The 20415-nt window shown below is 35.8% G+C and overlaps 1 protein-coding gene across 7 annotated transcripts in view; it reads right to left on the minus strand.

Moving 5' to 3' along the window:
- Window positions 1-20415, minus strand: part of DENND4A (DENN domain containing 4A) — a 106452-nt gene that overhangs the window by 9057 nt on the left and 76980 nt on the right. For 2 of the 7 annotated variants that reach the window (XM_024567504.3, XM_024567502.3), the window contains exons 18-25: window positions 20097-20303; window positions 19877-20005; window positions 19506-19647; window positions 15878-16006; window positions 13594-13710; window positions 12929-13060; window positions 6296-7386; window positions 1545-1734 (exon numbers count right to left, since the gene is read on the minus strand). In XM_024567504.3, the coding sequence (XP_024423272.2) occupies window positions 1545-1734; window positions 6296-7386; window positions 12929-13060; window positions 13594-13710; window positions 15878-16006; window positions 19506-19647; window positions 19877-20005; window positions 20097-20303 (2137 nt within the window). Of the gene's footprint in view, window positions 1-1544; window positions 1735-6295; window positions 7387-12928; window positions 13061-13593; window positions 13711-15877; window positions 16010-19505; window positions 19648-19876; window positions 20006-20096; window positions 20304-20415 lie in introns of all 7 variants that reach the window. The other 5 variants (XM_024567503.3, XM_024567501.4, XM_024567506.3 and 2 more) reach the window with 3 other exon arrangements.

Consider the following 20415-nt stretch of genomic DNA (forward strand, 5'->3'; position numbering starts at 1 on the left):
TTCTTCAAAGGGAGGAAAAAAAGAGGGAACAAAGATAAAAGAGAGTAATAGACATATCAACCAAAGGCAATTGGTAGACCTTTTTTGGATCCTAACTTGAGCAAATCACCTAAAAAAGAGCTTTATGAGATAATTGTGAGAATTCAAACTAGGTAAATATTTAATATAAGATGTTATATAATAACCAGTATCACATTAGAAAATACAATGGTTGCCCTGGCCAGTTGGCTCAGTTGGTTGGAGCATCACCCTGTACCCCAAAAGGCTGCAGGTTTGATTCCCAGTCAGGGCACACACCTAGATTGTAGGTTCGAGCCCCAGTTGGGGTGCATATGGGAGACAACTGATAATGTTTCTCTCACATTGATGTTTCTCTGTCTCTCTCTCCCTCCCACCCTTCCTCTCTCTCTAAAGTCAATAAACATCCTTGGGTAAGGATTAAAGAAAATACAATGGTATGACAATTAAATTATCAAAAAAATAACTGCATCACAAAAGATACATACCATGTGAGTCCATAAAATGTTAAGAAAACATGCTACCATACAGGGTTAGGAGATATGTTTATGCACAAAGGTAGTGAAAAGATTCGGGCACGAGAGGAGGTCCTGGATGCTGTTAATGTTCTGTTCCTTGAACTGAGTGCTGGTTACTCCAGTGTCTTCAATTTGTGAAATGTATTTATATACATGAAAATGTATACATTATATGTATAACACAATAAGATAAAAATAAGTAACTTTAATAAGCTAAAATACGTTAAAGCCCATGTATTTTATTAGAGGTACATGTTGAAGTATTTATGAACAACATTGTATGTTATCTGAGATTTACTCTAAAATGATCCAGTAGGGAGGAAAAAAAAGTTGGCAGCAAAGGGGAGAGAGGAAAAGATAAAACAAGACTGGCCATTTGTGGATTAACTGTTGGAACTGGATGAACAGTACATGGTGGGGAGTTCATTGTCTTATTCCTTCTACTTTTGTGTATGTTTGAAAATTTCCACAGTAAAAGCTTTTTAAAATAGCAAAGGTACAAATGAAAAAAAAAATTCATCCATCCCTCACATCATATGCAAGGGTAAATTTCAAATAGGTTGAATATCTAAATCAGGGGTCAAATCTCTTTTTGTACAGTCACAAGCTAAGAATGATTTTTACATTTGAAAGCATTGTTAAAAAAATAAGACAAAAAAGAATACGTGGAGAGAGAGAGAGAGAATGTATAGTGGCCCATAAAACCTAAAATATTTACACTATGGTGATCCTTCATAAAAAAATTTGCTGACCCCAGAAAATGGTACAAAGGAAACCAGGGAAGTATCAGAGGAAAACACTGGTGTATGTAGGAGTGGGGAAATCTTTCCATTAGGACTCAGAATCCAGAAGCAAGAGGGGGTGAAAGCTAGGCTTCCCTGAAAGTGCCTTGGTTCTCTCTTGTTTTGACTTTGGAGCCATGCAAATGTTTTACAAAAATAAAACATAAAGAAAAAATAGTAAAGGTACTACCTATCAAATAAAGTATGATAAAACTGTTGAACAAACCTTCTACGGAGGCCGAACTCTCTAGGCTTGTTCTGCTGAACTCAATTCCCTTAGTGCCTGTGGTGGCACCGCACTCTTGGGTGGAAGGGGCCCCTTCCAACTCGGGGCAGACATCTTCATCTGTTAAAGAGGTGGATTCAGAATCCTGGGCTCCCACTGAAGAAAGACTGGTACGATCAGAACTTTGATCCTAAGGACACAATTATAAGCTTACTTTCCTTCATATTTAAATTTTAATATTTAAAAAGTCACTTCAAAGGCAGAGAAAGTGCTTAATTACTCAGATGATGAGTTAATCAACATTACAACTTCCAGAGAAAAAACAACAGATTTTACAAGGGCATACTAATTTGGACCAACGGGTGGTGTAGATCAATTTTTAGTGAGATCAAAGTAAGTGTCAGTAAGATAACCTTGCTGACTTTAAAATCTCTGCTGTTAATTGTCCTCACTGTGAATCTCAGCCCAGGATGATGCCATCAGAATTAGATTTTATTCTTTTAAAATTTCATTTATGCTTACATTTTATTCTTTTCTACAATAATCCAGGTTTCAAAGACATATATCTCTAGTTTTCACTTTTGAGAATACACCAAAGTTAAATTTTTTCCTGGTTATACCAATAGTCCATGAGAGAATCTGGTTGATACAAAATTTTGTAGGAAAAAATTTTAATATCTATGATTCTACTGCCTAGATAATACAACTTATTTTTCTAGTGTTACTGAGTTGTTACTTTTAAGACTGTATTTTAATATTTTTATTAGCTTTTTGTCTATATCTCTTTGTATTTTTAAGCAGGTGCTCGAGGGATTATAATATACACACCTAATCATTTTCATTCTACCTAAAGTTAGTATTGTATCATTTTGTACATAATAATATAACTACAGGGCAGGGCACAAGTAGGTTTACAGCTGTTCACATGGAAAATGATGCTATAATTAATAAATAATAATAATAATAATAATACAAGAATAAACTGTTGATTCACATACTGACAATTGTAAACCTGCTTTTGCCCCACCCTGTATAATAAATGTCAGTACGGTGAGTCTCTTTGCCACTATAAACATCTACATATATTGAAAGCTTCATGAGATGATACAATTTTTGTTTTAGATAATTAGAAGTATTTTAAGGAATTTAAGAGGTAAAGCAGTAGTCTTTTATATTAACCAGATATTTACCACCTGTTTGCTATCTTTGTGCTATTATTTTTTTTTCAGGTTGAAGAACTTCCTTTAGCATAACTTATAGAACAGGTCTGCTGGCGAAAAATTCTTTTCCTTTATCTAAAAAATAGTTTTACTACATCTTCACCCCTCAAGAATATTTCCTCTGGGTATGAATTCTGAGTTGTTGACAGGTCTTTTCTTTTAACTTATTAAAGGTGTTGTTCCACCGTATTCTTACCTCCATGGATTATGATGAAAAATACATGGTCATTCAAACCCTTATTCCTGTGTAGGTGATGTGTTATTTTTCTTTAACAGTTTTTTATTCTTTTTTCTGCCAGAATTTACGTATTGGCAGATGCATATCTTTGGTTTTCAGTAATTGCTTACATGTGTGAAGACACGGTTTCTTTGAGTTTGTCCTGTCTACAATTTACTGAGTCTCTTGCGTCTATCTGGAAATCTACATCTCTTACCAAATCTAATAAGTTTTAGCCATTATTTTTTCAAATATCTTTTCTACCACAATTTATTTCTCCAATTCTTTTAGAACTCTAATGATATGTTACACCTTTGATAACTGTCCCCCAAATCTGTGAGGTTCTGTTCATTTTCATTAAAAAACTTTTTTTCTCTGGCCTTCCAATTGGATAGTTCTAGCCTCTCTTCTCTGTCATCTCCATTCTCCCAATGAACCCATTCCAATGAGTTTCAGTATATTTTTTAAGTTACACTTAAACATACTTTAAGTATGTACTTTAGTTATATTTAAAAATGAATAGTTTTTTTTTCCTGAGAATGCCTTTCTTTTATTTCAGATGTGTTTTTCTTTATTTCAGGGAATCTAGTTGTAAATGCTGCTTTACACTTTCTGCCTTGTAATTCCAGTACCAGGGCCATCTTAGGGTTATGTTCCCCTTGAGAGTTGGTCATATTTTTCTGGTTCTTTATATATCAGCTAATTTTGGACTTTATTTTAGACACTGTGACTGTCACGTTGTGTAGTCTGAGCACTGTAATAATCTCTTGGAGAATGGTGATGCTTTTGTTCAGCAGGTAGTCAACTGAGTTATTTCAGATTATAACTTGTACTTCGATTTTTGAGACTCGAGTGGGACATACACAGAGTTAGGGAATCGCCTTCTTTCAGATTCCCCTCAAATTTTCCAGTGCCCAGAGGCCCCCTTGCCTGGTTCCGTTGTCCCGAGTGCTGGCTTCCAGAGTTGCCCTGCCACATTGGGACAGGCACCTGCTCTGAGACAAATACGGATGAGAAAAGAAAACGGGAAATTCATCTCTGTTGAGAGCCTCCTCACAATCTGCCTGCTTTTATTTTTCAGAACCCTTAGATAGTTGTTTTTTGTATTTTGCCTGGAGTTTTTAGTTGAAATCAATGGAGGGATGGGCTTTAGTGGCCTTGTGTTACCACAGTGGAAGCAGACCTCTCACCTTCATTTTTAAAGAATCTTTTTGCTGGGAATGGAAAATCGGGTTGGCAGTCATCTTCTTCCAGCGCTCTGACGGTGTCTCTTCAGTGTATTCTGACACCACAGCTTCTGTTCAAAACTCAACGGTCCATGTTGTACTGCTGCTCCTTTGAAGGTAATATCTCTCTCTCTAGCTCTTTTTAAGATTTCTCTTTGTATTTCATTTTCATCCACTTAGTCAACATTAGATGACTAAATAGAGTTTTCTTTGTATTTATTCTGCTTGAGGTTTGTAGGTATTTTAAACATGCAAGTTGACATCTTTGATTAATTTTCCTTTGGAACATCTTGGCAATTAGCATTTTAAATGTTTCGTCTATACCATTCTTTCTTCTTCTTCTGGAGCTCAATTACATCAATGTCAGGCATTTTCACTAAACCCCACATTCTTTTCTGCATTTTTAATTTTTTCCCCGTCTATGCTCCAGTGTGGATATTTTCTACTAACTTCTCACCTAGTTTACTAGCCCTTCTTTTTTTGTGTTTTGTCTGCTATTAAACCCAACTACTGCATTCTTAATTTTTATATCTTTTTTCAGTTCTAGAATTTATATTTGATTCTTTTTAACAAATAATTATTTGGTGAACTTTCCATCTTTGTGGCTATTTTTTTTTTTTTACCATTTCCTCTATGTCTTTGAACATAATTATTTCAAAATCCCTTGCTAATCAAAATATTTGTATCTCCTAAAGGTCTGTTTCCACCATCTGTTTTTCTTTCGTTTTTTTTAGTTATGGTCCTGTCTCTTGGTATAGCTATTGTTAATTGAATGACAGAATATAAAAAATAATGTGGACTCCAGATGATGTTCTATTCCTCCAGAAAGGGTACACTCTTGCCTCTTACAGACAAAGGTTGATTATTTTAATCTAACCATAGATTGAGCTGAGTCAAGCCTAGGTTTCAGTTGAGGCTCAGCTTACCTCCAGTTTGCCAATGTTTCTAAGGCATACATAGCTCGGCAGGACTCCAGCTCAGGGCCTAGTGTGTTCACCACTGCCCCCCCCTCCCCCATCCACCTGGCCTAGCAGCTCATGAACTCTAGCTATTGTATTCCCAGCACCATAAAACTTCTGAGATCTCTTGGCTATCAGAGACTTTCTGCTTATCTTTTGACCTTCCTGTCTCATGCAGTTTCAGTATTTGGAAAATGTCTTGGAGGAAAAAAATTGTGTATTTGAAGACCCTCACATCTCCAGTTTTGTCTCTCTAGCTCTGTAAGGTCCTCAAAGCTCTGTCGGCCCCCATCACCTCTGCACAGTCCTCTGATAAGGCAGAGCCTGGATTTGCAACCAATTGCTCTGTGCTCAAAACAAGCAAACGGGGGTTAGGCTGGGGTGGGGGGAAAAGGCAGAGAACTGTACTTGAATAACAATAAAATTAGGGGAAAAAAGAGAACAGAATAGGGTATATGAAAGAAAAATTAGAGTACCCAAAATAAAGGAAAAAATATATTAAAAAGTAAATTAAAAAGGCTATGAAAAAGAAAAAAAAAAAATCCCAAACCCAAGCAAACGCTCTAAGGGGAAAACACGTAGCTGTGGGACTTCAGCTCACCTTTGCAATTCTCCTCTCCTTAGAATCTTGCCCCTCTAATTTCTAGTTGTTTTAGCAGTCCTCTGATGACTCTAAACAGCTACTTTCTATATTTCATCTAGCTTTTTGTCCTTAGGAGGTATGTAGGTCTATCACAAGCTACTCCATCCTAATCAGGAGGAGAAATTCTATGCCTGGCTGGTAATTTCTATACCTGAAGGTATGCTGGACATAGTATCTGAAAAAAAACCCTGCATTTTTAAGGAAATAATGAAGTGAACATTTTCATATAACACTAATTTTTACTCTAGATACTAATCACTTTCTTTTCAAACTGAACTATAAACATAACCTTAGTGAATTTTCTTTCCTTTAGAAATTATAACTCAAGTTCAAATTCTGATACTTACAAACATCACACACCCCAGAAGTCCTTTTTTGTAAAGCTGTGTTTAAGGAGAATATAAAAAACAGACATCTTTGCAAGTAAGGGACTTCTGGTGGTGAAGGAGGATAAAAGGAAAAGCAGACAATACTAACAAAACTTACCTTAGATGACGTGGTGTACGTGGTGAATCTTGAATACCATTTGCTTGCTTTTTCTGCAACTCCTTTTCCTGCAGTGAACACACTGTTTCTTAGAACATCTAGTTTAGGTACTAGTAGTGTATCCAAATTAAATGAAGGTGATGAATGGGTTAATGCATCTTGAGATTCTTCCCTAAATGGGCAAGTCGGTGAGAAGGCTGGAGAAGACCAGAGTCTATCCCTTGGTCTGTCTTCACTTTTTGTATAGCTTTTGGATTTGGTAAGTCTCATTAGCCTAGGAGAATTATGAGGCAGGCTAGATCTTCTGCGTGCCTTGACCAGAGTTGGACTTTTCTTATTGGTTAATTTATCATCACATGCCCGTTGTAAATCAATGCTTGGTGTCCGACTGGTCAAAGGACTGGTCATGTTATTCATATACATCACAATTTCTTCAGCTAAATCACGCTTAGCAGATGGTGTTGAAACGCTTTTGCTGTCATCTTCATCTTCTTCTTCCTCCTCTTTTTGCTGCTGCTCAGTCTCAGCAGCCAAAAGAGAGAGGGGATCATATCCTGTTGCAACATCAGTTTTTTCAAAAGGTTTTACTGAAAAGCTGCTGTTCATACGTTGAATTCTTTTGGGATTTTGTGTAGCAACACAGCCCATTTTTGACCCATAAGTTTCATTGTCTAAGTCTTCTAAGTCAAAAATAACTGGAGAATCCACTTTATCTGTCAAACAATTAGAACCATCAAAAGGTGTATCATCATCACTAGATTCCTTTTCTAGACTCTCTCTTTTTGATCTTAAAGACGGCCTTCCAATGTCAAGACTGTTTGGTCTTGTGCTTTTTGAGATAACATGTGAAAGAATTTTTGCATCAGCTCCTAATTTTTCAACCATATCTCCAGGGTTTCCTTCCTGGTTAATTCTATTGAGCATAAGTACTCCTCCACTAAGAGTATGGTTTCTATTTCCCCAGTTCATTTGCTGCTGCAAATTAGGTTCACTGTCATTTTTATGTCTTTTCCTGAAGCATCTACTTTGAATGTTTCCTGTTTCATTTGTATCTTCAAAAGATGATATTAAGAGTGGCTCAGATGTGCTTTCTGAAAAACAAGAAGTGTTTTTAGCCATGAAAAAATGTAATGTGCTAATGTAAGTTGTCTCAAATTTTTAAAATACTAGTAATGAAAATGGTAACAGCAAGCACTCATCCAGTGCCTGCTCTTTTTGATACTGCACTAGACACGTTATTTACATTATCTACCACAATTACTCCAGCACCCTTGCAGGCTGAGGAAGGGCTGACACTCAGAGAGATGGGCGAGTTAGCCCGAAGTCACCCAGTCCTTACATGACAGGACTGGGATTCAGATCCGGGCCTGACAAGCTATGAAGCATCTGTTCCTCAATATTAGGATGTACTGCTTTTTAAAACTTCTAAGTTAAAATTAGTATTTACTCATGGTATGTTTAATCATAATAATAAGTTCATGTTAATTCCACTAAATTGGTTAGGTAACAATGGTTATACAACTGTGGCTGTGTTAGATGACCTTAAGAGTCTGAGTCTTCTGCTTATAAAAATGAAAACCTGCCTGGCTGGTGTAGCTTAGTGGATTGAGCGTGGGCTTGTGAACCAAAGGGTTGCTGGTTTGATTCCCGGTCAGGGCACATGCCTGGGTTGCAGGCCAGGTCCCCAGTTGGGGACACATGAGGGGCAACCACACATTGATGTTTCTCTCCCTCTCTTTCTCCTTCCCTTCCCCTCTCTCTAAATAAATAAATAAAATATTTTAAAAAATAAAAATGAAAACCTAACCCCAAACACTAAACCAAACCAAATAAAAGGCAGCTGTGGGAGCTCTATCCATAAATAAAAATTACTTGGAAAACTTCAAATCCTTATGACTATACATGTGACTAAAGAATTTTACTTTTGCTTTACTTATTGATTGCAAGTTTCTTCCAGTCAAATGTGAATGGCCACTTTCTATTCAGAAACACTGTTCACTGCTTCTTACAAAATTACTTAGGTACCAATACTGAAAGCAGAGCTGTAGATTTCTGATCACTTTAATTGTCCTTACTGTGTGGGAGTCCTCTAAAGCATGAGTCTAGGTATGGTGTTGTCAGCTATTCTTTATGTGCTTCATCCAACAAAATTAGCTCTCCATAACCAGGCAATTATTAAAAATGTGCCTTTTATCTTGCCATGTGATGCAGTCAGGTAACAGAACAGGGGATATAGGGTAATGCTAGAGATCATAAACTTCTACAAACTAATATATCTTTTTAAAAGATTCTATTTATTTATTTGTAGAGAGAGGGGAAGAAAGGGAGAAAAAGAGGGAGAGAGACATCAATGTGTGTTTGCCTCTCACACGTCCCCAGCTGGGGAACTGGCCTGCAACCCAGGCATGTGCCCTGACTGGGAATCAAACTGGCAACCCTTTGGTTCACAGGCCGGCACTCAATCCACTGAGCCACAAACTAATATTGGCTCAGGGCTACAAGCTAATATTGTTTGATAAGCATATACCATTAGCAAGGAAAACAGTATAGCAGAGAGATAAAGTTTGTTCTTTTTTTCTATGTCAGCTTATGATTAAGTACATAAGAAACCAAGAATTCACTTTCTCCTGATATTCTGGGAAACTCTCTGCTCGACATGCTAAATGTTATCACAGACTCGGAGGGATCTTATTACCGAAAGGAAATACTCTGGGATTGCATTTAAATAGATGTGCAAGGTTTCCTTTGCAAAGTCAGAACTACACTGTGGCCTGAAGGCCAAAGAAGCTGGTTATCAAATTATACCAGACATTGACAAACTACATCTCTGAGCCTAATCTGGCCTGTGAACTGTTTCAAATAGTTTTTACATTTTAAAGAGGTTCTAAAAATCACACACAGACAAAGAACAAGAGACAGGAGATGTGTTGTGGCCTGCAAGGCCTAAAATATTTACTACCTGGCCATTTACAGAAAAGCTTATAATTCTAAGTTTACATATGTGCTACATCCCACACATATAAACTGCTCCGGATCCGCGTGCCTCTAACAGAGAGGCTGCAAACTCCTTAATCTCCCAGGGCCAGGTGGCTCTACGCATGATGTAATTCTGGCCAGTGATATTAAAGTGGCAGTTCTTGAAGGTTTCTGGAACAATGGTAAAAGGGGATAAATGTGGTTAGTGGTCCCCTTCCCCATTCTCTCTGCCTTGAACAGATATGTGATGTCTAGTGATGTATAAAGTTGCCAGTGGGCAAATTATAATCATGGTTAGGTCCAGAGAACCGATGGCAAAGCCCCTGAACCAACATCTTGGACAATTGTTCACTTCTGAATGTCTTACTTGAGGGAGAAAAACCAAAAACCAAAAAACCCTTGACTTGTTAAACCAAAGTTAATCATATTTTCTGAGGCTTAACGCTGAAAGGGTTCCTAGCTGACACACTAGCCCTTTTTCAGATCTTTGAACATGCTGCAATCCCCTCCCACCACAAAGTCTTTCACAGACTGCTTCCCTCTGCTTGGAATGCTCCTTCCAATTCCGCCCCCTTCCTCACCTGTTTCCTGCTCACACTTCAGGTCTATGCTCAAAAACCAAATTCTCAAAGAAGCCTTCCCTGACCAATGCTCTCCCAAACCCAGAACATGTCTCTCTATGGAATGTTCTTGTGGCGACTTATAGCCCTTCTTCACAGTATTTAATCTCGGAGCATTTTTATGTTTACTTTGTTATTTGATTAATGTTTTCCCATCCTGCCTGCTTTCGCTAAGAAGGCAGTGACCATGTTTCTTTCTTGTTCCTTACTATGCCCCCAGTAGCACCTAGTATGTGGTAGCATAAAGTAGAAGCTGAAAAAATAATTACTGAATGAATGCCGTCTGCTGTGAAACAACTGCCACAAACCCCAACCCATACTGGAACGTAGTATGTACTACGTCGTCATGGGACACATTATAGCCAAATACAGTAGCTAAAGAGAAAAAGTAAAAACATACCAAGACCAGAATTAGGCTTAGACAAAGTATCTTTTCATATTCAGAGTAAATTCTCCTGTGGCTAAACTCAGTAATTTTATATACATTTATCGAAATGTTAAATTCTCAAGATAATCATGAAGTAACTATAGGGTGATGATTTTATTTCCAATCAAACATTAAAACATCTCTGCTAATTTTACTCCCATATTTTTTAAAAGCTGTCATATCTTTGAATCATAGCATGTACTAGTACATAAGAAAGGTGTTACTGAAAAATAAGTGTTCTTGTAAAACCCATATATAGTTTTTGACATTAGTGATAAACCCACAGTATTTAACAGATGGGAATGTTTTCAAGCCAAAAATCTTTTTTAAAATATATGTTTATTTTATTGTATTTTTTCCATTTCCATTTATCCCCCATACCCTGTACCACCTCCACCCACACCCCCATGCCCTGCAATCACCGCACTGCTGTCCGTGTCCATGAGTTCTTTCTCTCTTTTTCCCCTTTGTGGCTAGATTCCTCCATGTCCACTGCCCCCCACCCCTCAGAGCTGTCAGCCTGCTCTCTATCTCTGTCTGAGTCTGTCTCTGTTTTGCTTGTTAGTTCAGTTTGTTCATTAGATTACACGTATGAGTGAAATCGTACAGTACTTGTCTTTCTCTGAATCGCTTACTTCACTTAGTATAATGTTCACTTAATGTTCTCTAGGAAGCCAAAAAATCTTAAGGATAAACTAACAACTATAATTTACACCTAGGACACCTATTATAGGTTTTAAAAAGTTGACTTGTTAAGCGGGGAAGGTAACCAAAAGCCAGATGATGAGTCAGCTGCTGATTGTTTACAATCATATGAAAATAGAAAGTTCATAAAAGCAGATCTTAAGAAAAAGGCAAGCATGAAGAGACAATAATGAAAGAACAATATGGTGAAGCCTATAAAAGACAAGTTATTAAGGGGTGAGGGAGGTAAGGGGAGGTAGAGGAGGGTCTGGGAGGGTCAATGTTGATGGAAGGAGACCTAAATGGTGAACACACAATACAGTGTACAGATGAGTGTTGTGGAACTGTGCACCGGAAACCTGAGTAACACTGTTAACCAGTTTCACTCCAATAAATCCAATAAAAAGAAACAAAAGACAAGTTATTGAGGATTAAAATTAGACAATGATTAGGAAGAACTAAATGGTTGTGAAGGAGTTCCATGACACCAATGAAAAATTTTTAATGTTTAAGTTACAACAATTATCTAACAAAGAAATACAAATAAGACCATTATGGATCATCTAACTTTATAGCCATAGACAATACACAAATGAATGAGTGTGGCTGCTTTTCAATAAACCTTTGTTTATGAATACTGAAGTTTAAATTTCGTATAATTTTCAAGCGTCACAAAACATGATTATTCTTTTGATGTTTTCTCCCAACCATTTAAAAATGTAAAAGTCATTCTTAGTACGGGGACCTATACAAAAACAGGCTGCAGGCCCAATCTGGCCCATGGGCTACAGTTTGCCCACTCCCTGAGCTCGAGGCATATCTAACTATGTTACAGAAAAACAAATATCAGTGCATCAAGCCCACTTACAGAGATACTTCAGCCTTGAAAGCACGTCCTTCAGTATTTATTTGAATCAGTGATTTTCAACCTTTTTCATTTCACAGCATATATAACTAATTTCTAAAATTCTGCAGCACACCAAAAAACATATATATATTTTTTCTGATTTGACAAAAAAAAATAGGTAAATTTTGATTTATTCTCATCAGATGGCTATTGTTGTGTTGGTTGCTGTCATTTTTTTATTTGACAATCTAAGAGAAAAGAGGCGAGTGCCCCGGACTACATGGTCAGGTATTGCATGTTTTAAAAATTCTCACAGCATGCCAGTTGAAAATCACTGGTTTAGATTATGACATGATGCAGAACTGAGCTACTACAAAAATAAAATAATATAATTATGTTATAAGACTATTAACACTAGAAACTCTACATCATATGTGCATTTAACTTCTCAAAAATGATCTGATGAAAAATTTGTGAGATCAAGTATTATCATGAACCCCAAACTGACTTCTCCATTAACTAGTTAACTTATGTGATCTGCGGACAGTCAGATTATGCCTTAGTTTTCTCATCTGGTAAATGGTGCTACTATGCCCTCTCACTAATAATAAGCATGACTGTATTGATGAATATAAGATAACATATAAAAAGCACTTCAAAAAGAAAAAAATATTAGGTGTTGTTACCTAAACTGAGGAACTGTGTTTTTGCCCCTGAAAAAACCAGGAACAATATGAAGACCAAGGAACTGTATGCTTCATTTAAAAACTGGCTAGGTGTATGGTATGCTCAGACTGATCTTCTCAATTGCTCCTCCCACTGTCCTCTTCCCAAAAGTCCAACAGTCCAAACTTCGAAGATAGTATGTATCTCATAAGTTTTTCCCTAAACTTTGTTATCATAAAGGCTTGAATAAAGTGTATTATAAAATATAGAATTCAAGCTACTAAATTATACTAGAAGAGGTTGCACAAATATATAAAAAATAACCCTGGAGAATTATGACTTTAAAAATATATTCATTAGAAATACAGATACCAGTTATTCTGCACATAACAGAGGTATACTATTCAACTCACCTGTGTTTTCTCCCAAAATTTTATCAGCACTGTTGTTATCGGTACCACTGAGGCGAACTATATTGGAAGAACTCTGATAATTGAGCTTAGGAAGACAATCAGCACTTCCTTTTGTACTCTCACTCTCTGACACTGTAAAAATTAAAGTGAAATTGGTAAGATGACATCTTTATACATCATAGAAGGCATAACTACAAGTAGTTTTCAGTTCTAAATATTTCTCCTCAAAATAGGTAATAAGAAAGCACTGAACACCTCTATATCTATTTGTCAGTCACAAATAAGTAATTACACTGATCTGAGGCCTCAAGGCATGTATGCAAGTACTGATACTGGTCATGGGTGAGGTCCACGCATACGTTTTATACTTCTTTGCTTGTAACACACTGCTTTTGATGGGAAGAGGCATGGGAGAAATATGAGTACAGACCATTAATAAAAGCATTAAATAAACATTGTTAAACCTAAGAGCAACTGAGACTATACCCTTCACACGTGAAGGGTTGTAATGTTGGAATATTAGGTGGTGGAGAGGGCTTGCAATGGGAGGCAAGAGGAGTTATAATGGGAAAGTGAAAAAGAAAATGAGTACTTTTATACTGAAAGTCACTTGTATTTATTATTAATATGTTTATAATTTTATATAATACTAACTTAATACCTACAGGAACTAGAATCACTCCCTTTCTTGTCTTTTTCTTCTTGAATGTCTTCAGTAGATGTATCTCCTCTTCTAACTTCATCTTTAGATAATGAATTATATCCAAGATCAGACTGGCCACCTGGAAAAAAAGAAAAAAAATCCCTCTGCTGTTTATCATAAACTTCTTTAGTGAGAACTGGAATTAGAAGCAACACATTAATGATAGGATTTACTTATAGAAATTCTTCTGGACAACTTTCAATTGAAAGCACTTAGTTAGACTCACCCCACTCCATCTCTATTAATGGAAGAAAAAGATAATCTGAAAGTAATTTATCTTTGGCTCCACACTGCAGTCAAATGCATATACATTCATACTACTATCTGGGCTCCAAAGACACAGACAAACCAGACATTCTTTATAGAAGTCCATGACCTTTCTAGGTAAAGTCTGAGTTCCAACTAAGCAATGAAGATGAAAAATCTGCAGGGAATTCGTAAAAGAACCTTCACACACAGGAAGGTGAACATCTAAATGATTTTACCCCCCCAAAAAGGGGTTTATTTAAATTTCTAAATAGGTAATTACTTTTTCTGACAATTCAATTGAATAATTACTGAATTACACAAAGTACAAATACATGGGAATGAGAAAAAGTTGTGTTAAATTTATTAAGAAAAACAAAAGTTGCATTGATACAAGAAAACTTCTAATACATTACACATTCTTGTATTAAGGAGATTCTGTACTTTTCGGCAAATGATTTTTTACTAGATTAGCAACAAAATATAAGGATTTGAATCCTAGCTCACTATCTTAGCAGGCATAATTTCAAGTAAGTCATATAACCTTTTTGTGTGGGTCTCTAGTTACAACATTTATAGTGTACAAGGCTGTTATAATTATATAAGAAATTATATATGGAATGGTTTATATACTTGTAAAGAACTACCTGAAAAAAATTTATTAAGTATCACTAGATATTTACTTTAATATACTTGTTTTACTTTTGATTTGTAATTTTGGTAATCAATTTTTCAGCTCAAAGAAACTACAAGTTAAAAATGTTTTTATTATGTTCTGCACTGTTTTAAGACAGTGTTTTTTAAAAAGGCCACAGCTAAAAAGAAAAAGTAGACTTCTTCATTTTTAAGAGATAATGCCCAAGGATGACTAATTCTGATTACATAATTCTGATTACATTTACATTGCATGATTAAAAAATAAAATCAGCCAAAGAAAAACAACTATGAAAATTACATTTCAATAGAATTAACTTTTATTTATATTCTTAAAAGTAGGCATAAGAGGAGATAGATCAAAATAATGTTATTGTTTGTAGAGATAGAAGCCTTTATACTTTATTATTAATGCTTGGATTTTAAAATTTAAAATTTAAAATTTCTGTCCATTAAGAGGTGGCTCTTATATTTGAAATCATGTGCAAATTTTTTAATGTAATAATGAAAATGACAGAATTATTCAAATAATTTATTTTTTAAACGTGTCAGTTTTAATATTACTAGGAAAAAGTGCCCTGGCTGGTGTGGCTCAGTGGATTGAGTACCGGCCTGTGAACCAAAGGGTTCAATTCCCAGTCAGGGCACATGCCTGGGTTGCGGGCTAGGTCCCCAATAGGGGCACGTGAGAGGCAACCGCACATTGATGTTTCTCTTTCTCTCTTTCTCCCTCCTTTCCCCTCTCTGTAAAAATAAATAAACAAATCTTAAAAAATAAACCTTATGTACAAATTTTATATTTTAATGAAATTAATGCCATATTAAGTGCTAGAATGCTACAAATTTTATGTGTATTTACATTATTTTTTGGAACTTTTTATTTTACTATAGTTTAAGATTCACAAGAGTGTTCCTGCGTACCCTTTACTCAGCTTCCCCAATAATAATATTTTACATAAAACTGTAAATGTATGTTGATATGGTACTATTACCTCAAATCAGGGCTATAAGGTTCTTTTTAAACTCCAATTACATTTTCATAATTACAAAGAAAACTTCATCCTACAAAAATGATACGATGAAGAGAGATCTGTGTGCTATCCAGAGTTAACTGGATTATCATGGACTAAATACTTGAATAAACTCTTAAACTTTTATTTCTATCAAATAAAGAATGCATAAAATTGCATATAGTTATTAAATATCAAATCAAGTACCTAACATGTAAAATTAAAATTAAAAAGTGACAGTTAAATACATCATTGAAAATTAAAATCCAGAAACAGGTTAGCAAGTCTAGGTTTTCAAACGCACTGTAATGAACGTATACATAAGCACACACAAACCTGTACTAGATCTATCATCAGCAGCATATACTTTGATTAAACCCGCATTAAAAGGTGCCTGCTCCACAGTGTGTGTCCCATGACCACTATCCATGCTGCCATGACTAACAGCATCCAGGTCACTGCCATCTGCTTAAGAACACAATTTGACAGCATTTTACTACTCAGGGAGATACCAAAAACACATATTAGTTTGTTGCTCAAGCTAATATCTACTAAACATGAAAAGTGCCACATAATTAGCAAAATACAACTGTAGCAAAGAACCCTATTGTGAATCATTAATGAATACTAAAACAAGACAACCAACGGTTGATAGTTTTAAGTTACAAGAAAGAAAAGTAGAATTTTGCATTTTTTAAATGTGAATATCAGAATTTGCTTAATGGCAGTAAAAACTAGAAAACACTCAATATTTTGAAAGTAGTTAAAATTTCTAAAAAATGTAATTTTTTATTGTTAATCTATTCAATCTAGTTAAGTTTTTCCTTTTTTATTAAATCATTTTTTATTGTTAATCTATTACAGTTGTCCCAATTTTTCCCTCTTTGCCCTCCTCTGCCCATTCCACCCCCCACAGTCAGTTCCCATACTGTTGTCCATGTCTGTGGGTTATTCATACATGTTCTTTGTCTAGAGCCTCCCCCTTCTTTCCAGCATCATCCCCCTCCCCCATCCCCTCTGGTCACTTTCAGTCTGTTCCATGTTTCCATGTCTGTGGTTCTATTTTGTTCATTAGGTTCCTCTTATAGGTGAGATCATATGGTATTTGTCTTTCACCAACTGGCTTATTTCACTTAGCATAATATTCTCCAGTTCCATCCATGCTGTTGCAAAAGGTAGGAGTTCCTTCTTTCTCCCTGCTGTGTAGTAGTCCATTGTGTAAATATACCTCAGTTTTTTTATCCACTCATTTACTGATGGGCCCTTAGGCTGTTTCCAGCACTTGGCTACTGTAAATAGGGCTGCTATGAACATAGGGGTGCGTAAGTTCTTTTGAATTGGTGATTGAGGATTCTTAGGGTATATTCCCAGCAGCAGAATCACTAGGTCAAAAGGAAGATCCATTGTTAATGTTTAAAGGGAATTCCATACTGTTTTCCACAGTGGCTGCACAAATCTGCATTCCCTCCAACAGTGCGCTAGGGTTCCCTTTTCTTTGAATCCTCACCAGCATTTGTTTGTTGATTTACTAATGATGGCTGTTCTGACAGGTGTGAGGTGAAATCTCATTGTTGTTTTAATTTGCATCTCTCTGATGGCTAGTGATGTTGAGCATCTTTTCATATGTCTATGGGCCCTCTGTATGTTGTTCTTGGAGAAGTGTCTATCCAGATCCTTTGCCCACTTTTTAATTGGATTGTTTGTCTTTTGGGTGTTGAGTCGTATGAGGTCTTTTTATGTATTTTGGAGATCAAACTCTTGTCTGATGTATCATTGGAAAATATGTTCTCCCATACAGTTGGTTCTGTTTTCATTTTGATGATGGTTTATTTAGCTGTGCAGAAGCTTTTTAGTTTGATGTAGTCCCATTTATTTACTTTTTCCTCTATTTCCCTTGCCCTAGGAGATATATTGGCAAAAATATTGCTGCATGGGATATCTGAAATTTTCCTGCCTATATTTTCCTCTAGGACTTTTATGGTGTCACAACTTGTATTTAAGTCTTTTATCCATTTTGAGTTTATTCTGGCGCATGGTGTAAGGTGGTGGTCTAGTTTCATTTTTTTGGATGTACCAGCCCAGTTCTCCCAACACCATCTATTGAAGAGGCTATCTTTGCCCTATTATATGCTCATGTCCCCTTTGTCAAATATTAATTGACCATAGAGACGTGTGTTTATTTCTGTGTTCTCTATTCTATCCCATTGATCTATGTATCTGTTCTTATGCCAATACCAGACCTCAGAACAAAAGCCATAAAAAGGGACAAAGGTCACTACATAAGACTTAAGGGAATAGCCCAACAGGAGGATATAACCCTTGTAATATATATGCACCCAACATAGTAGTGCCTAAGTATATACAGAAAATCCCGGAGGACTTCCAGAAAGATACTGACAACAATACAGTCATCACAGGGGATTTTAACACCTCACTGTGAACCATGGACAGATCCTCCACACAAAGAATCAACAAGGATACTGTGTAATTGAATGACACTCTAGATGAAACCCACTTAATTGATATATATATATGTGTGTGTGTATATATATATATATATATATATATATATATATAATCTTTTACCCCAAAGAAGCAAAATATACATTTTTTTCAAATGCACACATAATATTTTCAAAGCTAGACCACATGGTAGGACACAAAACAAACCTCAACAAATTCAAGAAAATGGAAATCATATCAAGCACTTTCTCTGACCACAAGGGACTGAAACTAGAAACCAAACTCAAGGAAAAAACTCAAAAACACTCAAATACATGGAGAATGGATAATATGTTATTAAATAATGAATGGGTCAACAATGAGATGAAGGAAGAAATAACAAAGTATCTGGAAACAAATGAAAATGAACACACAACAACCCAAAACCTATGGGACACAGCAAAGGCAGTCCTGAGTGGGAAGTTCATAGCAATACAGGTCTACCTAAAGAAGACAGAAAATCTCAAATAAACGACCTAACCCTATATCTACAAGAACTAGAGGAACAACGACGAACAATGCCCAGTGAGTACAAGGAAGGAAACAATCAAGGTCAGGGCAGAATTAAATGACATAGAGATTATAAGAACAATTCAGAGTATCAATAAATTCAGGAGCTGGTTCTTTGAAAAGATAAACAAAATTGACAAACCTTCAACCAGACCATTCAAGAAAAAAGAGAGAGGATCCAAATAACTAAAATCAGAGATGAAAGAGAAGTTACAACTAATACCAGAGAAACACAAAGTATTGTGAGAAATTACTTTGAACAACTACATGCAAAGAAATTGGACAACCTGGGCAAAATGGATAAATTTCTAGAAACATATAATCTGCCAAAATTGAATCAAGAAGCAACAGAAAGCCTGAATAGACCAATAACAACTAGTGAAATTGAAGCAGTTATCAAAAAACTCCTGGCACACAAAAGCCCTGGACCAGGCTGGACAGGTGAATTTTACCAAACATTTACAGAAGAACTAACCCCTATCCTTCTCAAACTATTCCAAAAAATTCAAAAGAGGGAAGACTGCCAAACTCTTTTTATAAGGCCAGTATCGTCCTAATTCCAAAACCTAATTCCAAGACACAACAAAGAAGGAAAACTATAGGCCAGTATCTCTGATGAACATAGATGCTAAAATGCTCAAGAAAATACTGGCAATTCGGATTCAGAAGTACATTAAAAACATCGGACACCATAATCAAGTGGGATTCATCCCAGGGATGCAAGGATGGTACAATATTTGCACATTAGTAAACATAATGCACCACATAAGCAAAATGAAGGACAAAAATCACATGATCATATCAGTAGATGCTGAAGAAGCATTTGGTTAAACCCAGCACCCATTTATGAGAAAAACATTCAGCAAAGTGGGAATAGAGGGAACATACCTCAACATAATAGTCAATTAATTTAAAGAAAAAGTTAAACACATACATCCCTTAAATACCTTACCTGAGAGAGTTGTTTGTGATAAGTGTGCATGTTTCTTTAAAGCTCTTTTGAACTGTGCTACTCCTAAAACAACATTTCTTAATTTTGTCCAAAGAAAATAGCCATTATGACTTCGTGAAGGCCAGGTACTTTCTAAAACAGCCTATTTGTAAAATAAAATAATTAGTATAATAATTTTTATAAATGAACACATTCACTTCAGAGTCAAACTAAAAAATATCTAAGTGGATCATATAACAAAAAATAGCACAAAAATTTACAAAATATATTTCAGATACTCTAAAATAAATGCCAAGTAACCACTGCATCATAAATTAAGATTGTATAATCACACAAGTTATACTCTTTCTCCATTATATGAAAGTAATTACCTTATTATAATAACCATAAGTAATGGCATTGGGGTCAATACCAGCTTTTTGCATTTCAAAAAGCACTCGGACTGCAAGCACTGGCTGATCGTATTGTCCACAGAGCTGCATGAGGATGCGGTAGCACACCTGAAACACAGTAAGTTCGAAGTGTGCTAAAACAAAACACCTATGTACATGAAACCAGAAATAATGCATGCACTTTAAAGATAAGTGCTACCTCATCAGGTGGGTCCATCTTCTTTGACTGCATTTTTTTAAGCACATCGTATGCTGTTTTCAGAGCCCTGACTTTTGAATGACATACTTTCACATAAGCTGGGAGACAAATAAACCACAGTCCATAACAGTGACGCAGTAAACACCTAGACCACATCTGAGGAATGGAAGAATAACGCTTGGCAATTTTATGGGCTGATTTAATTTCCTAAAAAAAAGGCAAAGATTTCATTAATAAATTTATACACATAAGCATCCTTATTTAACTGCATGCTGAACAAGTACAAGTCACCCGCTTTTACAATGTTTCCATAACAAAA

This window comes from Desmodus rotundus, chromosome 7, assembly GCF_022682495.2.
Source record: "Desmodus rotundus isolate HL8 chromosome 7, HLdesRot8A.1, whole genome shotgun sequence".
Taxonomy (NCBI): Eukaryota; Metazoa; Chordata; class Mammalia; order Chiroptera; family Phyllostomidae; genus Desmodus; species Desmodus rotundus.